The sequence below is a fragment of the Lytechinus variegatus genome, chromosome 3 (assembly GCF_018143015.1).
Source record: "Lytechinus variegatus isolate NC3 chromosome 3, Lvar_3.0, whole genome shotgun sequence".
Taxonomy (NCBI): domain Eukaryota; kingdom Metazoa; phylum Echinodermata; class Echinoidea; order Temnopleuroida; family Toxopneustidae; genus Lytechinus; species Lytechinus variegatus.
Genome location: NC_054742.1, coordinates 62939305 through 62963034, shown reverse-complemented (window position 1 = coordinate 62963034; position 23730 = coordinate 62939305). Strand labels below are relative to the sequence as shown.

General features: G+C 37.1%; 1 protein-coding gene across 1 annotated transcript in view; it reads right to left on the bottom strand.

The window, feature by feature from the left end:
• The window catches only part of LOC121411616 (vacuolar protein sorting-associated protein 13C-like), a 104465-nt gene that overhangs the window by 47036 nt on the left and 33699 nt on the right, over positions 1-23730 (bottom strand). Inside the window, exons 18-40 of the mRNA XM_041604425.1 lie at positions 23279-23363; positions 22888-22975; positions 22141-22255; positions 21457-21598; positions 19579-19719; positions 17621-17821; positions 17011-17170; positions 15412-15497; positions 13809-14037; positions 13429-13551; positions 12880-12983; positions 12096-12263; positions 11267-11574; positions 10258-10405; positions 9174-9348; positions 8410-8534; positions 6334-6509; positions 5884-5963; positions 4035-4315; positions 3075-3197; positions 2216-2368; positions 1268-1367; positions 242-435 (exon numbers count right to left, since the gene is read on the bottom strand). Of these exons, the coding sequence (XP_041460359.1) occupies positions 242-435; positions 1268-1367; positions 2216-2368; positions 3075-3197; positions 4035-4315; positions 5884-5963; positions 6334-6509; positions 8410-8534; positions 9174-9348; positions 10258-10405; positions 11267-11574; positions 12096-12263; positions 12880-12983; positions 13429-13551; positions 13809-14037; positions 15412-15497; positions 17011-17170; positions 17621-17821; positions 19579-19719; positions 21457-21598; positions 22141-22255; positions 22888-22975; positions 23279-23363 (3505 nt within the window). The remainder of the gene's footprint in view (positions 1-241; positions 436-1267; positions 1368-2215; positions 2369-3074; positions 3198-4034; positions 4316-5883; positions 5964-6333; positions 6510-8409; positions 8535-9173; positions 9349-10257; positions 10406-11266; positions 11575-12095; positions 12264-12879; positions 12984-13428; positions 13552-13808; positions 14038-15411; positions 15498-17010; positions 17171-17620; positions 17822-19578; positions 19720-21456; positions 21599-22140; positions 22256-22887; positions 22976-23278; positions 23364-23730) is intronic.

The window sequence follows — 23730 nt, the reverse complement described above, 5'->3', positions numbered from 1 at the left end:
ATTATCAAGTTCATTTGACAGGGTCATGAATAAGTGTTTGAAGGACTACAGCTTTATCTTTTAACTGGAATGGCAGGTGGGTGGTGGAGAGGGAATCATGAAGCATCTTATCATTGCTTTTCACTGATTTTCACTAACAAACTTGCTCTAAGCCAATCAGATACAAAGATTCAGTATGAGAATTATCAGTGAAAACGATACACAAAGTACTTCATTAAATGTTCCCCATTCCTTTACTCACCCGAGAGGACCAGTCCTTGACGATGGCATGCATGCTGGCCTCGAGGATGAGCATGGGGACAAAGCGACGTCCATGAGCAGCCTCGATCTTCACTACTATGGTCTTGATGTTGGCTACTAGCTCTTCTACTTGCTGGGGAGGGGGCACGGCAGGAACCATCGACAGGACTTGGCTAATGTCATCCACGTCAATCTCTGAAAAAGGGAGAAGAGAATATAATGAGAAAAGGAATAAATCCACTTTAAGCCATGATCTTTACTACAATGGTCTTAATGTTAACTACTGGCTCTTTACCAACTGGGAGGAAAGGGGGATGGCAGAGATCTGGGCCACGTCAAATGCATGTTTGTTCAAAATGTTTTTTAGATATGATGTACTGTCATACATTCATCTTTGTCTTGGCAATTCGGTGTGTTTCCTCTTTATTTACAAAGGACATTGTGAAAATTTTGACGATGATGGATTTCCTTATAGTATACAATGATTGGATCTATCATAACTCTTAGTAAACAGGGCCCTGGGGACATCATATCCTAACAGCCAAGGCTGGTAGTCCTCTATAACCTACAACCCATCAAGAAATCACAAGAAAGGGTCATCTAGAATTTGATATCTGAAGAAAATAATAATTGAGAATTTTTTTTACATAATGAACTTATACCGCACATATCCCTACTCACTGGCAACCAAATCTCAAAGTGATTTAATGTTCAGAGAGTGAAAAGGATTTCTGTCAAAACTCAACATCCAATGGGAGAGTCTTCCTTTTGATATCGCAAAGTGGTGACAAATTCAAGATATAAGAGCAGCAGCTTGGACAGGGAATCACTTGATAAGTAAATCTATATTTACTATATTAAACAAAAGTCTCATAAAAAAAGAGATTTTGTATCCTCAAGCAAAAAACGCTTTATAAATCCAGATATTATTATTACTATTATTAATATTACTACCATTATACAAGGCATAAAACAGGAATAAAAAAGAATCGTTTACTTTGTAAGATGAATAAAGAGGGGGTCTTACCTTCATCTTGTAAGAACCAGAAATCACTTGTTTTGAGAGCTTTCACATCCCACACATCTGACATATCAACAGCCTTCTTCTTCTCTTCCTCTTCTTCAGCCTAAACATACATTGGGTTATTAAAAAAAATATATATTTTATAACCCAATCATTAATCATGAAAATCCCTATTCAAATGACATCCAAACGCAAAATATCACAAGAAAATTAATCTCAATTTGTGTGTTTCATACCACTATCATTGTCATTAGAAGCATCGAGGAAGACTATTTTTTTAAAGACAATAAAAAAGTAAGGATTTAGAAATTCAAGAAATACTTAATTGGACGATGAATCCGAAGCATAGGGAAGAATAAGGATAAATCAGTGGAATTTGACATTGTGTGGATTTAAATCAGACATGGTCAAACTTTGGTAGATCAAGATTTATGACTTGGCGTTATGTAGTGCTACTGGGAAATGCCTCATGGTAAAAAAGTTATTATCTCACTTTCCCTTGCTGGACGGCTGCCCGAGGCTAAGTAGGCTTGGCCGAAGAATTTCCTGCTGGCACACCGAATTTGCTTTTCCCCAAAAATGTCTCTATTATAGGTATTTCTAATGGTTTTCACAAAGTATGGGACCAGCAAATAACAACCCACTCCCGTGAAAGCTGTGACTCTAAGTCTAAGAGGAAACCATCAATTAAATGCTGTCAAGTAATTCTGCATGTCATATTCTGAAAGCCAGACCACAGCACTGTGATCTTTACAAACCAATTTGTTTCCACCAGTGCGCTGTAACAAAGACATTGGGGATCAACTGCAAATTTCGATTAACAATTCTGAATGCTTGACGGTAGAAATGTTGAAAGCTATAAATATACATTTATCTTGATTGGGTATGCCATTTTGCAATTGAATTCAGACTCCTGAGTTACAGAGACCAGATCAAAGAACAGACACATACCTTGGATGGAGAGAGAGTTTGAGCTACGGCTGAGAGAATCTTGACCGTTTCCGGTGAGATGTTGAGTACCAGCTCAGGGAGGTCAACTGAGATCTTCTGACCTTGACCTTCTGGGGAACTCAGATGGAAGTCAATATGACATGGTACAAGAACCTACAGGTATAAAGGAAAGAAAATGCATTTATAGCCATATTCTATCTTGTCCAATTGGGAAAGAACACATACAGAGCCCTTTTAATACTCCCCTTGTTAACTGCTTCTCAGCAGGGAAAAGAAAGTCCTGCAAGTAAACCGTTAGACATGACCTATAGTGACTTTTGACTCAAGCATGTCATCTCCAACAGCCCCATGGACATCATATGACCTTTGATCTTTTGCATATTATTTCTGACACAACAGTTACATGTACATAAAGGTTCTTCCAGTGCATATGACCTCCGTTGTTATTTTCTCAGTATCTGAGGTAAAGTTATTTGTCACAAGCAAGTCCTGCACGTAGACTATAAACATACAAATGAGCCTTGCATTATGATCTAAAATGACCTTTGAACTGGACATCCATTTTCTCACCCCGTCATCAAATGAAGCCAGATCTTGTACAAGACTTGTAGTGACCCATAAAGAGAAGAATACGAAGCAGCCTAGATAATCAGCAAGTATCAAGCCAGCTGTCAAACTATGGCCTATCTAAACAGTATCTTCTATAAAAATATAAAAAGCCCATTGTGGTAAAGACCACAAAGGAACAATTTTATGACATTCATGTTTATTTGCTGTCCTGAAAATGGATTACTTTAAATCAAACTATCCCTGAGATACATTCAGAATATGAATCAGTAGTTGGATATGTATCGCTTGCCTTGCTGGTTCTGCCTTTCCTGAGCTCTTCCTTGAATGGGCAAGCATCGATCCTCAGCACAGGTAATCCTCCACTCATCTTCATGGTACCATCCGATTGGATCAGGTTCACTTCACCTGAAGTCTGTCATGGAAAGATGAACAGTAAAGCTATCAAGTTAAGAACATGGGGCTGTTTCTTACAGTTGTTCGTAAGTTAACAGCGACTTAAAGATCAACTGGTGAACCTTTCTTAAGTGCTAAATAATCACCAATAAACATTTAATGGTGAATATCATTTACCACAAGAAATGATCTCCAGTAATTCTTAGTCGCTCTTAACTTACGAACAACTTCATGAAACACCCACCATATTTGCTTTCATATCACATATATATCAAATATTGATCATGTTAGCAGACTATAAGCAGGTAAAATAAACCACAGCAATGATCTAAAAATTCTACAAGTCTTTTTGTGCTCCCTTCTCAGTGGAAGGGGGATTGAAATGAGGTGGTACATGATCAAATGCAAAACTACAGAAACCTATCAACAGATCTCTTCTCTCTCTCTTGGAGATATGTTGGTGGAACCAGTTAATAGAATGACATCAGGGTCCCATCTTACAAAGGGTTCTGATTGATCAAGCAATATCAATTATATGGAAATCTATCAATGTCATCACTTTTCTTCCAGGAAATTTGCACAAAGTCCTATGGTTTATAAAGAGGAGCAAACTGAATTGTCAAAAAAAGAGACGAATGTCCGAATATACATCATATTTAGAAAATATTTTGAACAAACACATATTTCATATGTTGACATTGCTGGCTCTCCATAATTGTGGTTGATCAGATCAATCGCAACATTTTGTAAGATGGGGTCAAGGATTCTTCTAGCTCTCAAAGAGACTTGACTTATGGACATATTAGGAAAGAGTCAAACTAAATCAATTTCTCAATAGATCTCTCTGCAAACTGACCTGTAGAATGAGAGCATTGGTGTCCATTGTGGTTGAATCAGCCACTAGGATTATCTCGGGATCCTGCAGGACGGCCTTGATCTGCATGTCATTCTTGGGGGATTCTTCAGCTGGTGGTGGTGCCTGACTGCTGGTGGTAGATGGCTTGGAGGTTAAACTGGTGCTGGACTTGGTCCCCTGGGCCGCAGCATCCGATGGAAGAGCCTTGGTGAAGATCTCTGCACAGGTCACCAGGAATTCAGAGCAGATGCAAGCACGCAGGTTGCGCAGGATGGCATCCACTGGAGACATAAGGCAAAAAAGTGCATAGTCAAGAAAAGAATAAATAATAATATGCAACATTTATTTAGCGCTTAATATTCTGAAGTGCTGCATACTGTTATCCCAGCTTTAGCACAGCCCCCCTAATCAGATGCTCAAGCATTCAAGGAATTTTATCCAACCGGGTACCTATGTACTTTACCCAGGTGGAGAGTAACAAAAGTAGATGAATGCCTTGCCAAAATATGTGAGTGCCATGGTGGGATTTGAACTCTGGACCTTGTGGTTCAAAATCTAGAGACTTATCCACTGAGCCTAAGATTGGGACTAGCTTTTGCACATTTAGCTTGAAATACTGAATCCTTGATTGATTAATGACGGACAGCATACTGTTTTCACAATGACTCCCAAGCTGAAACTTCCATGACTTGAAAATAATCATTGTTTTTTTTTTCATGTTTATTCCATTTCTAAATAAGATGATCAAATAACTGGCAAAATAATATTCTGTGAATAAATTACAAGTGGAATGCCTCTGGCCGTCTCACCTGCATCACGCGATTCAACATAGCAGCAGTGCAGACTTTGAAAACTACTATAACTCGCACAAGATGTTCAGTGATACTTGGTTACTCTTATTTCCACGTTTTATGAACTAGACCAATACACTTTACAGAGATAGGATGGTAATTCAACAAATACAACCAATGTGGCCAAAGTTCAATGACCTCACATGACCTTTGACCTTGATCATGTGACCTGAAACTTGCACAGGATATTCAGTGATGCTTGATTACTCTTATGTCCAAGTTTTATGAACTAGACCAACATACTTTTAAAGTTATGATGGTAATTCAACAAATACCCCCAATTCGGCCAAAGTTCATTGACCCTAAATGACCTTTGACCTTGATCATGTGACCTGAAACTTGCACAGGATGTTCAGTGATACTTGATTACTATTATGTCCAAGTTTCATGAATCAGATCCAAAAACTTTTAAAGTTTTGATTGTAATTCAACAGATACCCCCAAATAGGCCAAAGTTCATTGACCCTAAATGACCTTTGACCTTGGTCATGTGACGTGAAACTCATGCAGGATGTTTGGTGATACTTGATTAACCTTATGTCCAAGTTTAATGAACTAGGTCCATACATTTTCTAAGTTATGATGACATTTCAAAAACTTAACCTCAGGTTAAGATTTTGATGTTGATTCCCCCAACATGGTCTAAGTTCATTGACCCTAAATGACCTTTGACCTTGGTCATGTGACATGAAACTCTAATTGGATGTTCAGTAATACTTGATTAACCTTATGGTCAAGTTTCATGAACTAGGTCCATATACTTTTTTTTAAGTTATAATGTCATTTCAAAAACTTAACCTTAGGTTAAGATTTGATGTTGACGCCGCCGTCGCCGCCGCCGTCGGAAAAGCGGCGCCTATAGTCTCACTCTGCTATGCAGGTGAGACAAAAACCCATTCCTTGTCAGTGACTTGTCTCATCATCATCATCTCATTCATCATTATAGTCATCTTATTCATCATCCTTGGATATAACAACTACCATACATTTGAACTTACAACTGATAGCTTTCTTGGCAGACATCATGAAGTCCACATCCACAATGTTCTCATCTGTCTCCCCATATCTGTATATCATTCTGGTGACAGAAGATAGAATGCATTACTAGGTTAATTTTTCACACATCATGTGAATTTAAATAAATTTCATTCTTATAGTCATCAAATAAGTTCTTACAGAATCCTATTCTTTTTTAATCATCCATAATTTTTTCAAAGAGCAAAATGAAATATGTATAGTATATTTGGTGAATTGAGATGAACCTTGTTTCATACTCAAGATGTATAAGTGCCCTGATCTCAAGGAAAGGAATAAAACTCTAAAAATCCTTACTTCCTCAGGACAAGCTAGGTCAACAGTCCTTTAGTTGCCCAAGTACAAGCAAACCTAACCTATCCCCATAGTCAACTACACAACCTACAACTTTGAAAAATATATATCATTAGTACCTCGTAATGGCATTGGGATTGGAGGACCTCATATCATTCAGAAGGATGTCACCAAGCTTGGTCTTTGCCTCTACAGCCTGATCTGACATGACAGTAGCTCCTACAATCAACCGACACACGGCAAAGTGTCCCAGGATATTCTTGGCTTGCCTCTCCTGGGTGCCACTCAGTGCAGTCTGCAAGGTAAACAAAGATCACACTCTTCATACAGGTCATACAATTTAATTATTAATTTTGTTAATAATTATGAGGTTGCCACAACAAATAACCGTTTGAAATTCAAAATTGTGGTTTATAGTATGCTGTGCAAACCCTTCACTCGAGTTAAGGGTCTGAATACGCAGCCTATAATGTCTTGTATACTGGAGGCCCTCTCACTGAATTGAAACAGCAAGTTTTATATGTGCTAGTCTTTGAGTGGAGACCCAACTGGATCAAAGGGTCCGTGCCTGCAGACTAGGTGGTAGAGGTCCATTTCTATTAGTGCCAAATGATGATACAAGCAATATGAAGACCTCTCTTAATGTCAATCTGCCTATACTGTCTATGCATTTCCTATCATTCTGGCACAAAATAGATTAGTATACAAATGATGCATGGGTTAGAGTGGGTCAGTAGGAACTGTGTGCACAAGGTAACTTTGGCATGGTTTAACCCACGAGGCACAGCCGAGTGGGTTTAGACCATAATGCCAAAGTTACCGCGTGCACACAGTTCCACTGACCCACGAAAGAAACCCATGCATCATCTGTTTCATAGAATGGAAAAAATTTATTGAATAAAATACAAAAATTAATGATTTACCGGATGCATGATAATTTCATGCGTCCGGTAAATTCAATTTACCGGACGCATGAAAAAATTTACCGGACGCATGATTTTTTTTACCGGACGCATGATTTATCTACCGGATGCATGAAAATTCCAAAATGTAATGCAGACACTTTGATAACCCTGGACAACATAAATATGGGCTTAACTGCATAATATGTTGGCACAAAGGCATTATTATACCCAAACTGCCAAATACAGCTTTGCATTGACAAGATCTTGAGGCAGCCTCCGACCTCCAATAGCTGTGTGTGTATGCCCGGGCCGCGCCGGGGGCCAGCGCTTGCAGCTGCCTGGCCTGGGCCTGCAGTGCAGTGGAGATTTGGCTGTTCACAGCCAGCCCAGGCCAGGGCAGTAGATCTAACATTAGATCGTATGTCTGGACTTCTCAACTAACAAATATGCGGGCAGTTTTAATGACAATTACGGTACCGTATTTGTACTTACAGATCATTTTGCATCCTTTATTTGATTCATTCTGCCTTGATCGAAAATTCAAAATTTTGACGTAAACAAGCGTAACAGTACATGCGCGATGACATCACAATGACCTTTTTCGTGGATATCGTTTTGATTATCGGGATATCGTTCGTGCAGCCCAGTAAAAATTCTTGCATAGCTCTCAACCAATCAGATTGCAGGGATTTTCTCATCCATTCTATAATATTTCTCTAGAAACACCAAATATCTGTAATCATTATGTACATTGTCTCTCTTACCATAACATGTCAGATTATCTTATCAAGTGCAACCAAATGGCCTTTTACATCTTACATGGAACTTTATGCCTGCATGGTGGTCTTTTGAGTATTTGTCCTTGTCAGTCATATTTGTTAAAGTTAGTGGGTGTCTGTTTTTATGGGGAATTTGACTTAATTCGAACAGATATCACACATGGTAGAACAAGATTTATGACCAGCATGTGTTATATTATGCCACTGGAAATCGCCTGATGATAAAGTCATTATCTCACTTTCCCTTGCCCGACAGATGCTTGAGGCTAAGTAGGCTCGGCCGAAGCATTTCTTGCTGGTACACCAAGTTTGCTTTCCCAAAAAGATGTCTCTGTCATAGGTATTTCCAATGCTTTTTCACAGAGACTGTGATCAGCAAATAATAATCCATTGCCCAAGAAAGCTGATGCCCCACTTGGTGCAATGGTAAAAAAAAAAACATAATTATGTTTGAGGAGCCTTGTAAATGATTATAAGACTATAACTGTCTATCAGCTAAGAAGGTAATTACCAGGTCATGAGTTCCTGTATAAAGGGAGACGCCAATCTTCTCCATCTCAAAATCAGCTTTGACCTGAACCCATGGTTCCTCGGCTGCTTTCTCTTCTTCTGGCTTGCTGCTGGGTGTCACTTCTGCTGTTACAAAAAACAAACAAACACCACAAATACAAATTCAAATGTAAGCTCGGAAGCATTTCAAAAAAGTTATCAGATTCATTCCTCCAAATTCAAAATGGTTGATAGTTCTTGACATCCATAAAGTGTCGGTGACACAACATTTACTCCTGTCTTAAAGAGAAATTCCAGTAGTTGCAGTAACACTGATTTCATGAGGAAGTCTGTAAAACAAGGCTTAATTGTCAGTATATCATCGAGGATCTAGATCTGGTACAGTTACATTAACTGAACTTTGTGAAATCTTGAAATCTACGCTGAAAAATGTTCACACCGAAGATCCCCAACACAGATAAGCGCACGTGGGACAATGTATAATTATTGCTTAGAGCGTCGGGCCCGACGCTCTACCCGAATCTTGTGGTTATTTGCTGATTTCTCAGCAATTACATAATTTCTTCCAGAATTCTTTGGCACATGCGTTTTATTTATACCAACAGACACTTTGGTGGTCATATCATTGGATTCTGTACAAACTCATTTTTATATCGTTACCAAAACTAGCATTTACCTTTAAATATCTAACAGGGCATTTGTCGCAGGAGCAAATGCCATGGAACCACAGTGTCAATGATCTTTCTCATAGGAACTGTTCCTTACCTGCAGTGGTTTCAGTGGTAGTCCCTTCCTTGGGTGCTTCACCCTCAGCAGCAGTAGGTGCATCCCCTGCACCCTGGACTGGTTTCACAGCTGGCTTGCTCTCTGGCTGACCTTCCTGCAGATTCTCATTCAGGACCGACATCACTATGCCAAAGTCATCAGTTGCAATGGAAATCTGAGAAGAAAAAACAGATCGGTTTGTAGGATAAAATAGGGAAGATATCCTATTCATTCACGTAATGATGTAGTGCTTCTTACTCAGGTCTCTATATCATCGGCGGCCGAAGCAGGTGGGATGGGGGGAGACAGATCCCCCAAAAAATTTGAGGTGTCAATTTTGTTTTCTGCGTCCCCCCATAAATTCTGGTGAACCCCCCTTAAAATGTCTCTTGTCCCCCCCCCCCTAAAATTTAGGTTGATGACCTTTTTTTTTGCTTGTCAATTTTTTTTACATATGTCCATCACAAAATTTCAGGTAGACCTCCCCCCTCATTTTTTTGGCTTCCGCCGCCAATGCTCTACATCAGATGGTCTTGAGTTCAAATCCTACTCCAAATTTAATTCCCCTTTAAGCAATAGATTTTCCATAATATACTACACACAACCAAGGTAAATGTAAATGGGGACCTGCCGGCAATTTATTCTTTGGAATGTAGAGCGGATAAAAAGTACTCTGGTAAAAGGTAATTACGTTGCATTATTGTACAGTGTATAGGAACTTCTAATCAAGTAAATGTTAGGAGCTATATAAGCAAGTATAATTATTATCATACTCAGCAATAATTTTTCAAGGAGGTTAACCTGGAGAAGAGAATAAACAAAGTAAAGCAGAAAATAGATAAGTAGAAGAAATTTGGTAAACTGCTAATACTTCCTTCATGATAGTCATTAACAAGATGCTTCAGGAAATGTGGACCTGGGAAACATTTCATCAACTTCTTTTGTCCAAAAAGATATATCGGATCCCACAACTTCCTTGATTTTGATTGGCTGAGAAGCAAAGTTACAATGGCTGTTGGATATAAGAGGGCTTGTCAGATGAAATGTCTGACATGCCCTTACATGTTACAATCCTGTGATTTACCTCAATGGCTTCAAGTTTCCCTGAGACAGCTATAGCCGGAGCCCCATGGTACCAGGCCGCAGACAGGTTCCTAGCCAAGGTGACATGTAGACACATGGGATGAAGAATGGGCACTTCTGATTTCACAGCTTCCTGCTGGATGATTGCTCTGAAGAAAATGAAAATAAACAAGCGTATAAAGTCTCCTTTGATTCTTCTGATAAGTCATTTCAAAAGCAAGATAAATCATCATACTAAAGTTTCCACTTTCTTGAGAATTGACTGGTTAACAACTCATTGCCTTTAGATAAAAAACGTACATGCATTTCCTTCTTCAGTAGCATTTTCATCACCTCATATCCCTTTGATATTGCACAAAACTAATATTTAAAGAGAAATGCCAGTAGTTGCCCTAAACTCTGATTTCATAAGAAAGTCTGTAAAACCAGGCTTAATTATCAGAATATCATCGAGGATCTAGATCTGTTACAGTTACATAAACTGAACTTTGTGAAATCTTGAAATCTACGCTGAAAAACGTTCACACTGAAGATCACCAACACAGATAGGCACACGTGGGACAGTGTATTATTATTGCTGGAATAAAGACCCGACGGAAGTGACCGAATCTGCGCTTATTTTGCTTATTTCTCAGCAATTACACAATTTCTCCCAGAATCCTTTGGCACATATTTTTTATTCATAAAAACAGACACTTGGGTGGTCATTATACTACATTCTGTAAAAAGTCATTTTGAGATTGTTAACAAAACTGGAATTTATCACTAAGTGGTGGTATTAATATATGTATGAGGAGCTGTTTCAAGGGTGTTTTATGCACTGTCTGGACAAGAATCAATAAAATGCCACACCTGCCAACCCTTGACAGACAATAAATATGGACATTGGGACATAACCAACTATTATGTTCAATACAGAGGGGTTCTTTTTACACAAGTAATGAGAGAGAGTCCCAAGAGAAGTCCTTCACTTGAAAATGTTCATGGCAATGAGGGAGTTGTTGTCTTACCGAGACAGCTTCATGGACTCCAAGGCAACATGCATGGAATCTATCACAGCTGGATTCTCAAGGGTTTCCGATCCAGGCACTATACTGAAAGAATTCTTCACACTCAACTGACCAAAGTCTGCAACCAGACCTGTCTCAGACGTCGAGTTACTAGGGATGACGATGACCGGTGCCTTGACTACGATATCCATCGCAATGCGTGTTGCTTTTGCGTTGATGTCCTCTGCAGCATGTTGGGCAGCAGTAGCTGCATTTGCCCCGGCCTCTGCAGCAAGCGCCTTGGCACGATTGAAGTTATCAACAAAACCCTGGTAGGAAAAGATAGTTTTCACTTAAGAAGGAGCAAATATGTAATGTTTCTAGCTCTTCATATTCAGCTCAACTGAATACAGAGCCAAGATTTAAATTTGTATGTCTAAAACCATTACAGCCAACAGAGAAATGATTACCATCATGGCATCCTCAACAAATCTTGACTTTGATATAATCAAAACAACTTTGTAAAAGATAAAGACAAATAAAAATGGTATTCCTTGAACAAACTTGAAACAAAATAGAATAGTTGAAGATGTTTTTTTTTAGTTAGGGGGCATCATCTATGGACATATGCCATTAACATATTTTTGATGCATTAATTTCCTTACAAAACAATACATGACATTGTGATGGCAGCATAAAACTGAGTAAACAATGGTATGAAGTAAGTCATCTTCTTACAGTCAAAGTAGCTATTAGGAAATTACACAAACAATTTTTAGTGTGTAAGGGAGCAGTATCAGGCTAATACTACCTGTGATATAGTTCTTGTTACCTTGGAAAATGGACTTACCAGAAGATTATTGACAAATTTGTTGAGGAAGACGGCTCGGATGCACCCCACCTTCAATCCTACCCTCATGTCAACGGCATTCATGTCTGAATAGAGCTCACCTACTGTAGCATGGTTGTACAGGGTCAAAGCCATCTGGAAGACCTCTTTATCTAAGGTTGACAGGATCTATTTATTAAAAAAGATAACTAATAATATTTATTATGATGATAACATAATTACTGTGCACTTGCAAAGCGCTCATTTCTGTTAGACATCACACTCCTACATTTGTGTTCAATACAACAGGTATGAAAATTAATTGCTTCTAAACTTTCACTTTTATACAATATCTATATTTAGTAGTATCCATCAAATATACATTGTAATTTTAATTTACATACTACATGTAGTTGAATGTAACAAACTTGGATGACACATGATTTTAAAAATATCTCTTTTATTGCTCTGTAGTGTGGTTTTTTCTCCCCTTTCTTTTTGAGACCTCCATCAATTTCAAGCTCCAAGCTTAAGATGGCAGTCTCCCACATTTCTATTGACAATATGTATATATTTTTCAATTTATATATAAGTTTCATCGATAAAAATGAAAAGATAATTAATTTAGATTTGAATTAGAATAATACTATATATGTTAATCGTTAGAATGGATTATGTTTACGCATTGCTATGTTGTATTGAAAAATGATTATATTTGTATACTTTTGCATTCAAAATGAAGAAATAAAATAAAATGAAATAAAATTAGGTTGATATTACACTAACAGAGTAAGGTAATACAGACCCTTGGATGAATGGCATCTGGTGTGGGATCAACCACAGTGATATCCTGTAGACATGCATTCACACAAGTCTTGTGTTTCTGAACAGTCACATTGGCCTCCAGTCCTGTCAGATGAGACAACATACAGAATGTTTTCACAGAAGTCAGTCAGCGCCAGTGGAGGACAAATTTCTTTGGTTTTAATATGGACAAATAAATGAATCTGGATCTGCTAGTGTCAAATAACAATGATAAAACAACAAATTAACATATAAGGCACATTTCTTTGTAAAATTCCTTGTCCATCAACCTATGGAAATGCAAAGTAGGTGATATATTCAGAAAATACCTTACCATCTGTAGAGTTTTTTACTGCGCTTTTCTACGTCCCATAACACAAAACTTAGCGACTGATCATAGATCTAATTTTTATGATTCATTGCATTGATTATCATGTACTATCAATCATACAAATCAACCGTAATCTCAATCGCTGAGCTTAGTGATTCAGGACTCATGGACTCATCAAAATGAGATTAGGTAAGAAAAGCTAAATATGCAGAAACCTACCTTTGACAGCAACCTCTGTAAGACTAGCCTCTTGGGTGCACACCACGAGAGCAATGGTGTCTAGAGTGGCTACAACCTGGACATCGATGACATCAGTTGCTTTTACTCCTTTGGTCCGCTTGCCTGTAGGAAGAAAAAGCCTTAAGTTCCTTGATTTATCGTCATAATAAATGCCATTATCATTGCAATACAGAACCTGGCACATTCAACAAATAAGTTTTGTACATCTTTACTCCAAGACCAGTGTGTTTGCCTAGTCTCGTGAGCATTGGGCGAAAACCGAGGGAGTACTTCAACCCAAAATTTCCAATAGATCAACCAACCATCCCAATGACACAACTTCATCTGATTTTTGGCTGGGGAATAATGATCTGACTTACGTTCTGGTTTCTTATCATCCTCACTGCTGTATCCCTCGTCCTCTACCTGTCCATCCTCGGTGGCCGGTGTCTTGCCTTGGTCCAGACTGGCCACCAGGGTATCTGCAAACTCGGTGATATCCAGGATAGCTTCACAGTGAGCTACTACCTCAAGAGTGGTGAAGTGAGCTGTGATCGTCTGCTCTGTTGACTTGTAAGTGGTGGCAAACTCTGGGTTGTTCTTGTCGATCTGAAGGGCATTTCAAGGTCAAGTACAGAGTTGGTGAATGCTGATATAATACTCGATGGTTCAGAATGGGATACTAGAAATATTCCATAAGTTAGGGCCAAAATTGCATGAATCATAGATGGGTGCAGCATAGGCCCTAACAATTGGAATATTCCTGGTATTCCATGAAAAGGTATTCAAGAAAAGGTGTCCAATATAGTCGAACCTGTCTTGTGGCCACCTGTATATTGTGATTTCTGTATTCAGTAGCCACAATTTCCGCCTTCCATTTGTTATAAAACCTGTCTATAAGGTCATCTGTCTCTAGTGGCCATTTTTTCTTTCCTTGGGTGGTTTTAATACACAGGTTTTACAGTATAATTATGATAATACTATAGGATTAATGTAGTGCACATATCCACCTTGTTAGTTTCTCGAGGTGCTCCTATATTACCCCGCTTAAGCTACATGTAGTCTACTGATTCAAGTGCTCACAGCTTTTTGAGAAATAACTTCCTGCCGGTACCAATTTACCTCACCTGGGTTGAGTGCAGCACAATGTGGGTAAATTTCTTGCTGAAGGAAAACACGCCATGGCTTGGAATCAAACCCATATCCCTCAGATTGAAAGACAAGAGTCTTAACCACTACACCATGGTGCATCCACAATAATCATTTTCAATTCATTATTCAGAAGTCATAAACTGCGAAAAAAAGGTTCTTATCATTGCAGAAAATATAAAACTAAGAAACTTGAAAATTAATAGCTCACACAATTTGTTGAATATTAATGGCGACCAGTCATATTTGACTATTACCGCCAACTCGTTAGGCCTATTGTTATTTTCTTTCTTTTCTTCGATGTGTCCTTTAAAATCGTTCCTTTCCTTCTTTCTTTGTTTTTTTTTCTAATTATTAGAGTTTTGTTCACGAGCTTATGGAAGATTTGTCAGATTTCGGCAATTCATGAATCATACTCACTAAATCAACACAATGGAAGTAGAGTATGATGACCACATATATAGAAGTGAAAAATGTCTTTTACATTCAGGTAAATGGCTCTTAAACCAATTAGATTGCTTCATTAGACAGATTGTCTCAGTCTATTTTTTGGTGTTAGTAAAGACTGTTTGCTGTTACATAAACTATATAAATACCACATACAAATACCAATACTTTTTAATGAAATAAATTGAATCACATATCACATATATTCAAGTTATACTTAGTGTACTCTTGATTTCATTTTCAATTTAACAAAATTACATTCATGACACTGAATGAAAGTGAACAACAGGAATTCTAATGAGTCACATTTTGCTCATAGTCCTTTTTTTTTATTCTGGCAATATCAAATTCAATGGCACTGAATGAGAGTGTATGATAGGAACCTACCTTATGATATTTGACAGACAGGAGTCTTTCTGCTTTTTCATCATAAGCTGGTGTTCTAACCAGATACAACTTATCAGATCCAGGTACTGTTTTTAAAGAAATAAACAAAGTCTTTATACAACTATTATATTGGCTGCCTGAGTTTAAGACTTATTTTGTCTTCTTTTGGCTCCCCCACAATAATGTGCATTTCTTTGTATTATTTTTTAATACTGTACTTGGTTAACTTTCCTTTTCAATTATGTTTGTTTCCTATTTAGTAAATATTTGTAATGGTTTTTTTTTTATATATTATTATGGAAATAAATGATTTGACTTGATTTGATTTATTATCCCAATCTTGATCTTCAAAAATCAAGATTATACTTTGAATAGAGAATAATGGCCCTGATTTTGATCCAAATTTTTATTCCAATCATGATCTGTATTTGTACCTAAATTCTTGTCATGGAACTGAAATGAAATTTGTATTTGAATGAAAGCATTGTTTACATTATCAACAATCATATTCAAGTATGAATAATAAAATTAGAATCTTAAGGATGGCACCAAGACCAAACAGAATACTACATACCTATGAACAAAAATGCAATTATTTTTTTCCTGTAGTTTGATGGGGGAAATTTCATTAAGGATTGCCTCTAACATTGATTCCGGTATAAGTTTTTTTTCCCCAGATATTACTGTTTATATAACGGGTACAGATATGTGTTGTCAATGATACAAAAGGGATATTGCAAGAAACTTGCAGTCCAATAATGTCTTGCAATCAATTGCAAATTTGTAATTGATTGCTGGGCCCTGTATTACAAAGAGTTACGATTGATCCGATCAACAACAATTATGGAAAGCCAGCAACATTATCATTTGAAAATGCTTGTTTGTTCAAAATATTTACAAGATATGATGTATATTCATACATTCACTGTTTTCTCAAAAATTCAATGTGCTTCTCTACGTTTCAAAAGGATATTGTGCAAACTTCCTGTTGAAAAAATAATGACCTTGATGGATTTCTATATACTTGAGGTTGATTGGATCAATCGTAGCTCTTTGTAAGATGGGGCCATGGTCTGCTTCTTGCAACAGGTGGGTGTTTCATAAAGCTGTTCGTAAGTTAAGAACGACTTTAAGAACGACTGGTGATCCTTTCTTGTGGTAAATGGTATATACATTGGCGATGGTTAAGCGCGTAAGAAAGGTTCATCAGTCGTTCTTAAAGTCGCTCTTATCTTACGAACAGCTTTATGAAACGACCCCCTCGAGTACAAATTGATTACATATAGGCATAGCTAAACTTGATCAATCAATTGTAAAACTGCAATAGATTGCAAATAGTTTCTTGCAATACCCCCTAAGAGGATAGTGACACGACATTTGCTCATCTAAGATGTAGGGTTAGAGTTAGGGTTGCAATAAGGTTTTAAGTAAGGTTTAGGGTACGGTATAGTGTTAAACCCGGGGTTAAAGTTGGTCATTTGATTAGTGCATGGAATTCAGAGTGGAGCCATTGTTGCCAGAGCAAACGTCATGGAACCAAGATGATTAGTCAGTACATGAAATGGATTGTGTGATGATTCCTATGGGACATGATATCACCTTGGAATTTATGATGCTGTGCTGCTATACTTCCAAGGGACAGCTCCAAGTTCATATCAAGAGGTCTGACTTCCACCTTAGCTCCCAAGGAATGGATGGCCACACCAAGAACAGGTTTCTCCGTTCCATCCGCATCCACCTGATCTAGGTTCAAAGCAACCTGGGAAAACAACAATAATAATGATAATAATAATACTCATAGAACAGCCTTAAAAACAGACATACTGAAGCTTTTCGACATGCACTATAATAATTATAATACTTATGATAATGATATGGTATAAATATTCAACTTGGCAGGTGCTCAAGGCGCTCGTATATCATCTCGGCTACGCTAGGCTACTATCTCTCTAGGCTCACAGCTTTTTGAGGAATTCCATCCTGTTGGTACATTTTATCCACCTGGGTCTAGTGCAGCATGGTGTGGATACATTTCTTGCTAAAGGAAGTTAACACCATGGCTGCGATCCAAACCAACGGGAATGGTGCCTATTGCAATGCTGTATACAGAGTTAAATCCAATATCTGGGAAAACAATATTACAATGCTATTACTTCAGAAATCCAAACATCTCAAATAACCACCATCATTTTTTTTCCTACCGACTTACTTTCTTTAGTTCAAACTGGAGCTCCACGTCCGATCTCATGTAGACGCTGGTGCTCTCTTGTCTCTGTAAGGCTTGTTTCTTCTTGGAAAGCGTTGGACTCGACCCCTCGTCAGCAGACATAAATTCATCATCACTGTCATCTCCTGCTACTGCCATGAGTTTACTGTCTGAAATGCCCCTCCCTACAGCGTACGTCTCCCCCTTTGGAATGGAAATCAACAGAGTTTATATAGGTGGGAAATGGAAGAAACTTGCCATTGACTGGATCAATCGTGACTTTTCAAAGAAAACCCCTCCCTACAGCGTACATCTCAGTGATAATGAGAATGAACTGAGTTATGCAACTACTAATGAGGGCATTGCAAGAAACTTGGAATCAATTGTAAGTCAAGTTTAGGTAATAAAAATCAATCATAACTGTTGCAATTAACCCCCGTCCCTTCCACAACAGCACACATTGTACATTGTCGAATGGGAATGAACTGTTGATGGGGCCATTACAAGAAACGTGCAATTAATTTCAAGTCAACTTTATAACTGATACTTGCAAATCAATTGTAATCAAGTTTCTAGCAAAATCCCTAAGGAAGGGCAACTTAGATAAGATTTTGATCAAATGTAGGAAGATAAAATTTCAAAATGGCACTTGTACTGGCTAAATAAGTATATTTGAAAGTGATTAGCTCCAAAATTCAGCTTCCTTTGATAAGATAACATATACTGCTATGTATGTTATTAATAAAAAAATAAGATTCAATCAGGTGAGACAATTTAATGCATTTTGAAATTATTATCTAATTTACAAGAAATTAGGTACCAATCTTTACATAAATATTTATATGAAAAACAACAAGTTGCAACAAAATAGCACTTGACTTTGTTAGGTTACTATCAAATATCAAATTGTAAATCCATAACACAAACAAAAACTAAGAATAATATTGGAACATCAAATTAATGAAAAAAAACACAATTTAGTTACGATTCATCAATATTCATGAAAAAAATGAAGGATAAATATTCCTTGCAGAAATCCATTCACAACACAGAGGCAAGAGATACAGTCAAAGTGATATGATCAGACCATGCTTAAGAAAATAATGAAAATTTTATCATGGAGTAGTGATTCATATGCATTTCAGAGATTTCTGAATACAGGAAAGGCAGGTTGGAGTGGGATGAAGTCTTATGCCAGAATGGTTGAATTAATAAAAATGATACATTTACCTGGGTAACTTATTTCTTTTTTTTATTTTGTCCATGCATGTCTATTATCATTCTATATATCAATGGAAAACAAATTAATATTGAAGAGAAAAAATAAAATATCTTGTACCTTCATGCATAAACTTTCCACAAGCTACTTTCTAATAAAAACTGTCCTTTTACTTTGTGGTAAAATACTGTGCCATTTCTCATTTTGTAAGCCCTAAAATGGATGAAGTTGGTTTAGAGACAAATGATCAAAACCTCAATAAACATAAAATAAAGACATACCTGAAACAGCTAAAAATATGATTATTTGTCCATTTCTAAAGGATTTTATGATATCCTTCTTAAATACTTGAACAAGTGTTTATTGTAAGAAATAGAATTTTTGAAATTTTGGTAGGAATAGTTTTAGAAAAACCTTTCTTAAAACTACATGTACATGTATGTCCAATATTCCTTTCTTTGAGAAACAAAATATAGATGGAAAAAATAAGCTATTCTAAGGGCTTATTAAAATCAACCAAATAACAAAATGCTAAACATAAAAATAGATTTCATGGATTACAAAGACAATGATTGTTAGGAATTATTAGGAAACTTCTAAAAGACTGATAATACTGACATGCATAAACTTTTATCACACTCTGAGTAAATGATTGAAACAAAACATAACTAAATGGGTTAGGGATTATGTTTTTGGTTTTTGTGAAAGTCTGTTCATTATCAACACTCTCTGAACATCTTGCCTCTGTCCATTCACTCGCCGTCTCATAACCATCGAGTTCCTCCAAAGACGCAAGCGCTTTGACCACACTTACGGAGGCGGACGAGTCTTGCTGGTGGCCTCCTGGGCCTCCTCTTGCTGCCCCTCCTGCTCCCGAGACACCCTGTATCATTCAAGAATACCATGATGCAAGATACCAGATAGATAGGGGAGTCAAAGAGAGAAAGATAGAATAGCCACAGCCCCTGTCACACAAAGCTAAGCACCCGATCTTGCGACTGAATCTTACAATTGAATGCACAGGATTATCAATGCAATCAATTGTGAAAATCAGTCCTTTGATCAATTATTTGGCTTTGTATTACAGGACCCAAGTACCCCATTCCATAAAAGATACTGTAATGATAAAAGACAACTTGGGTTAGAAGGCAATCAAAATTAAAGTTTCCATGGCAGGAACCATAACACCTAAGTTACTTTAATTGTTACAGAAAGAGAAACATTTTTTTTAGCAAAGGGAACAGAAGAACAGGAGACAAAGGTTATATAATTGAAAGAAGTCCCCAAGTTGAACATCCCAAAATCTCAATGTATGTGCAAGACTTGAACTTTGTACTTCACAAACAATCTTAACCCTTTGAACTCTGGATTAATTGGGACAGTCTTGACCCTAACCCAGAATTATTTGTGCATTATCAGCAAAACAAAAGAACATATGACATTTGAAATAAATGATCTCCAAGCCTGGCCTGGCTGTTGTTTAGCATCCCATAGGCCTACTAACGATAATCTCAAATATTGACTCAAAATCACTGCTTTGACAGAAGTAAAATTCAACAATAGTTTACACATGGTCTGTATACCCCTCGCCATGAATTATGGCACGAGCCCCCTTGGTAGGGTAGCATATTTTGGTCATTTTTCATGGTAAAACCTCATAAATGAAACCAATCATCAACAAATTATAAACTGAATTTATTAACAGAATATCTCTAAAATTACATAATTTTTAATGTCCACCTGACATCTAAATCCCTCGCTTTTCAAATCACATGACTTGAAGCCGGTTTTCCGGCTTTTCAGGTATATGCGCATTTAAAGTGAAGCAGATATTCTGGCTTTATTGGGTTCAAAGGGTTAAGGGAATTCTTCAGACTTCTTTGCAAATTGTAGAATTCCAAATCAATTGTCCCATTGCTCAGTGATGGCGTCTATAAATAGAGTAGTTTGATAGTTTCTGTGCCAAAGCCTGATCATGTATATCTAACATCATTGAGGCTGTTGCATCATGGGATGAGGATGTTGACCCATATGGACAATGAGGGCAGCAGATTGAAGGATGTGAAATTTGCAAGTAGAATACACTCTCTTTAAGAACAGGGCAAGAATTCATTCTTGATCAACTTAATCTAATTTTCAAATAACACCAGTTACCTTTAGAGAGAAACAGAGATAGAAAATAAAATACTCCCAAACCACTTTTCCCAAAACATATCAAAAGAAAACGTTGCTTTTTTCAGAGTGCATCAACCATGCTTTGAAATAGAAATGAAAAACTAACATATTTAAACAATTGAATAGAATCATTCGAAATAGGATAAGCATGCTTACCAAAGCCCAAATTACATAATAATGTTTGATAATAAAATAAATATTTCCAAGTAATAAGCATATATAATATATATCTCATTGCATAAAAAGAATGAATTAGTAAAGAGCATCTTGTCAGAGGTGTGTCTTTCCTGCCGGAATCCAGTGAGCAGATATTTTATCCATCACAGACAAAATAAGGGAGAATGCGGGGAAGCCTTCAAAACGGGATTGCAGCTAAAAGATATGGCACCGATTTTTGACAAGTTGCCTAAATATGAGACATATATATTTTTTTCCAAGTAATGACCTTGCTATCTTTCTTGGCAGTAGGTGCTTCGGGTTCATCACTCTCAGGTAAGGGTATACTGGTAGCCAGGGCAAGCAGCTGCTTCAGCTTATGATCTGATAGAGTGATGGATACATCAGGTAGTTCACCAGTCACTTTCATCCTATAAAAAAAAATATTTAAATATATACAAATATGTGGATGCATTTAAATGGATAATGAAAGTCACATGATTTGAATATATTAAGTAAAGCCCCCCCCCTGAAAAAAAAATACTTTGACATCCGATGAAAAATAAGGAAATTATGGAGTTCCTAAATTTTGCAACATCACTGAAACAGTTCCGTGCATGTCGTCATGAAAATTTCCTTTCTCTTGTAATGTTATGTGAATCTCGTCATGTCTAAGTCTTTTTGGAGAGATGATCAGATGACGAGATCTTGGATCTCGTCATGTCTACATCCTGTTGGAGAGATGATCAGATGACGAGATCTTGGATCCATGATCATGTCATTTGATCATCTCTTCTAAAAGATGCAGATATGACGAGATCTGTGATTTTGTCATCTGATTATTTCTCAAACGGGATGTAGACATTACGAGATCCAAGATGTTGTCATCTCATCATCTTTTTCAAGGATTGTAGAAGTGACGAGATGATTATCTGAACATCCGGGTGGCACTTTTAAGCTTCCATCTACTTACTTGGCAAGTCTTACATCTTCCACCATACATTTCTGTAATGAGATATGTAGATCCATTGGCTGAAGGAGATGAAGAGGGGATCCGTGCTGCTTACGTATGGCTTGCCAATCCTCCCCTGAGAAGAAATTGAAAACCAACTTAATATCATTCTCATTCTTTTATTTCAATTCTCATTAGTAATTATAAAACCTAAAAGCACTCATATATTTTTATTATGCTTTTGTTAATTAAGTGGTGTTATGGCTCAGTGAATAAATCTACTGGCTTTGAACCACAAGGTTCGGGGTTCAAATCCCACCATGACACTAACGTCCTTTGTCAAGGCATTTCATCTACATTTGCCACTCTCCATCCAGGTGTAGTAAATGGATACCTGGTAGGAAGGAATGCCTGGAATGCTTGAGCACCTTATCAGGGCATCTGTGCTAAAGCCAGGGTTAGAGTATACAGCACTTAGAGACATTGTATAAAGCGCTATATAAAAGGCGCATATTATTATTATTATTTTTATAGCTATTATCATTATCATCAATAATCTAGTTACAAGTTGAATCATGCTGCTGGGTTATTTCTTGCCAATTGTTTTCTGAAAAGAAATTTCGATTATTCTGTATTTCAAATTCTTCAGCAGCTTAATATATCAAAACAATAAAAACATTAGCAACATAATTTTTATCAAAAAACCTGTATGAAATTAACAAAAGAAGGGTAACTTTGAAGGTGTTGCAGAGATGGCTTAAAATTTACCTTTAGGAGCAAAGATAACCTGAACATCTTGAACATCAAGATTGAATCGGTCATAGGCCTTTCTCATGAGATCCTCAAGTGATTCATTCTAGATTGAGAGGGACATATAATAAAAAAAATCCTCATTATTGTGACCACCACGTTTATCATTCATCATCATCATCTTCACTATCACAATCATCATCTTCATCATCTTCATCAACATCATCACCTTCACCAAAAACATCATCATCACCATTATCAAATAATCATCATCATCACCATCACCATCACTGTCATCATCATCATCATCTTAACATCATCATCAAAATCATAATCACCACCACAATCATTGTCATCATTGAATAAAGTCAAAGTTAAGGACTCCTCAAACAGTCCAACTTAATCTCACCTCTGTTCTTTCTCCTACATGTCTCTCCTCGCTTTCCGTTCTCATTTTGAAATTTCCAAGGTCCACAACGAGCACCGATCCTGAGCTAAAAAAACAATATGATACACATATAAAGTGATGTTAATTATGTGACTGGTGCTTTCATCAAGTGAACATTATTACATGTTTTAAGCTATTTCAACCACAGTGTGTGGGTGTGTCTTGCTCTAGTATAGTTCTATCATCCTTCAAACACATTGTGCTGCACTCAACCCAGGTGAGGTAAATGGGTACCAGGCAGGATCAATTCATTGAATGCACTGAGTGCTGTTTATAAAGTGGTAACTCAAGCTTCATAGTTACGTTCTGTATTCTCTGGCAAAAAAAATATATAAATTCAGCTATTATTAAATAATTGTAATATGTGACTTAGGTGCATAAGACAGTTCTACCCTGGGATAGGTCTACAGCAC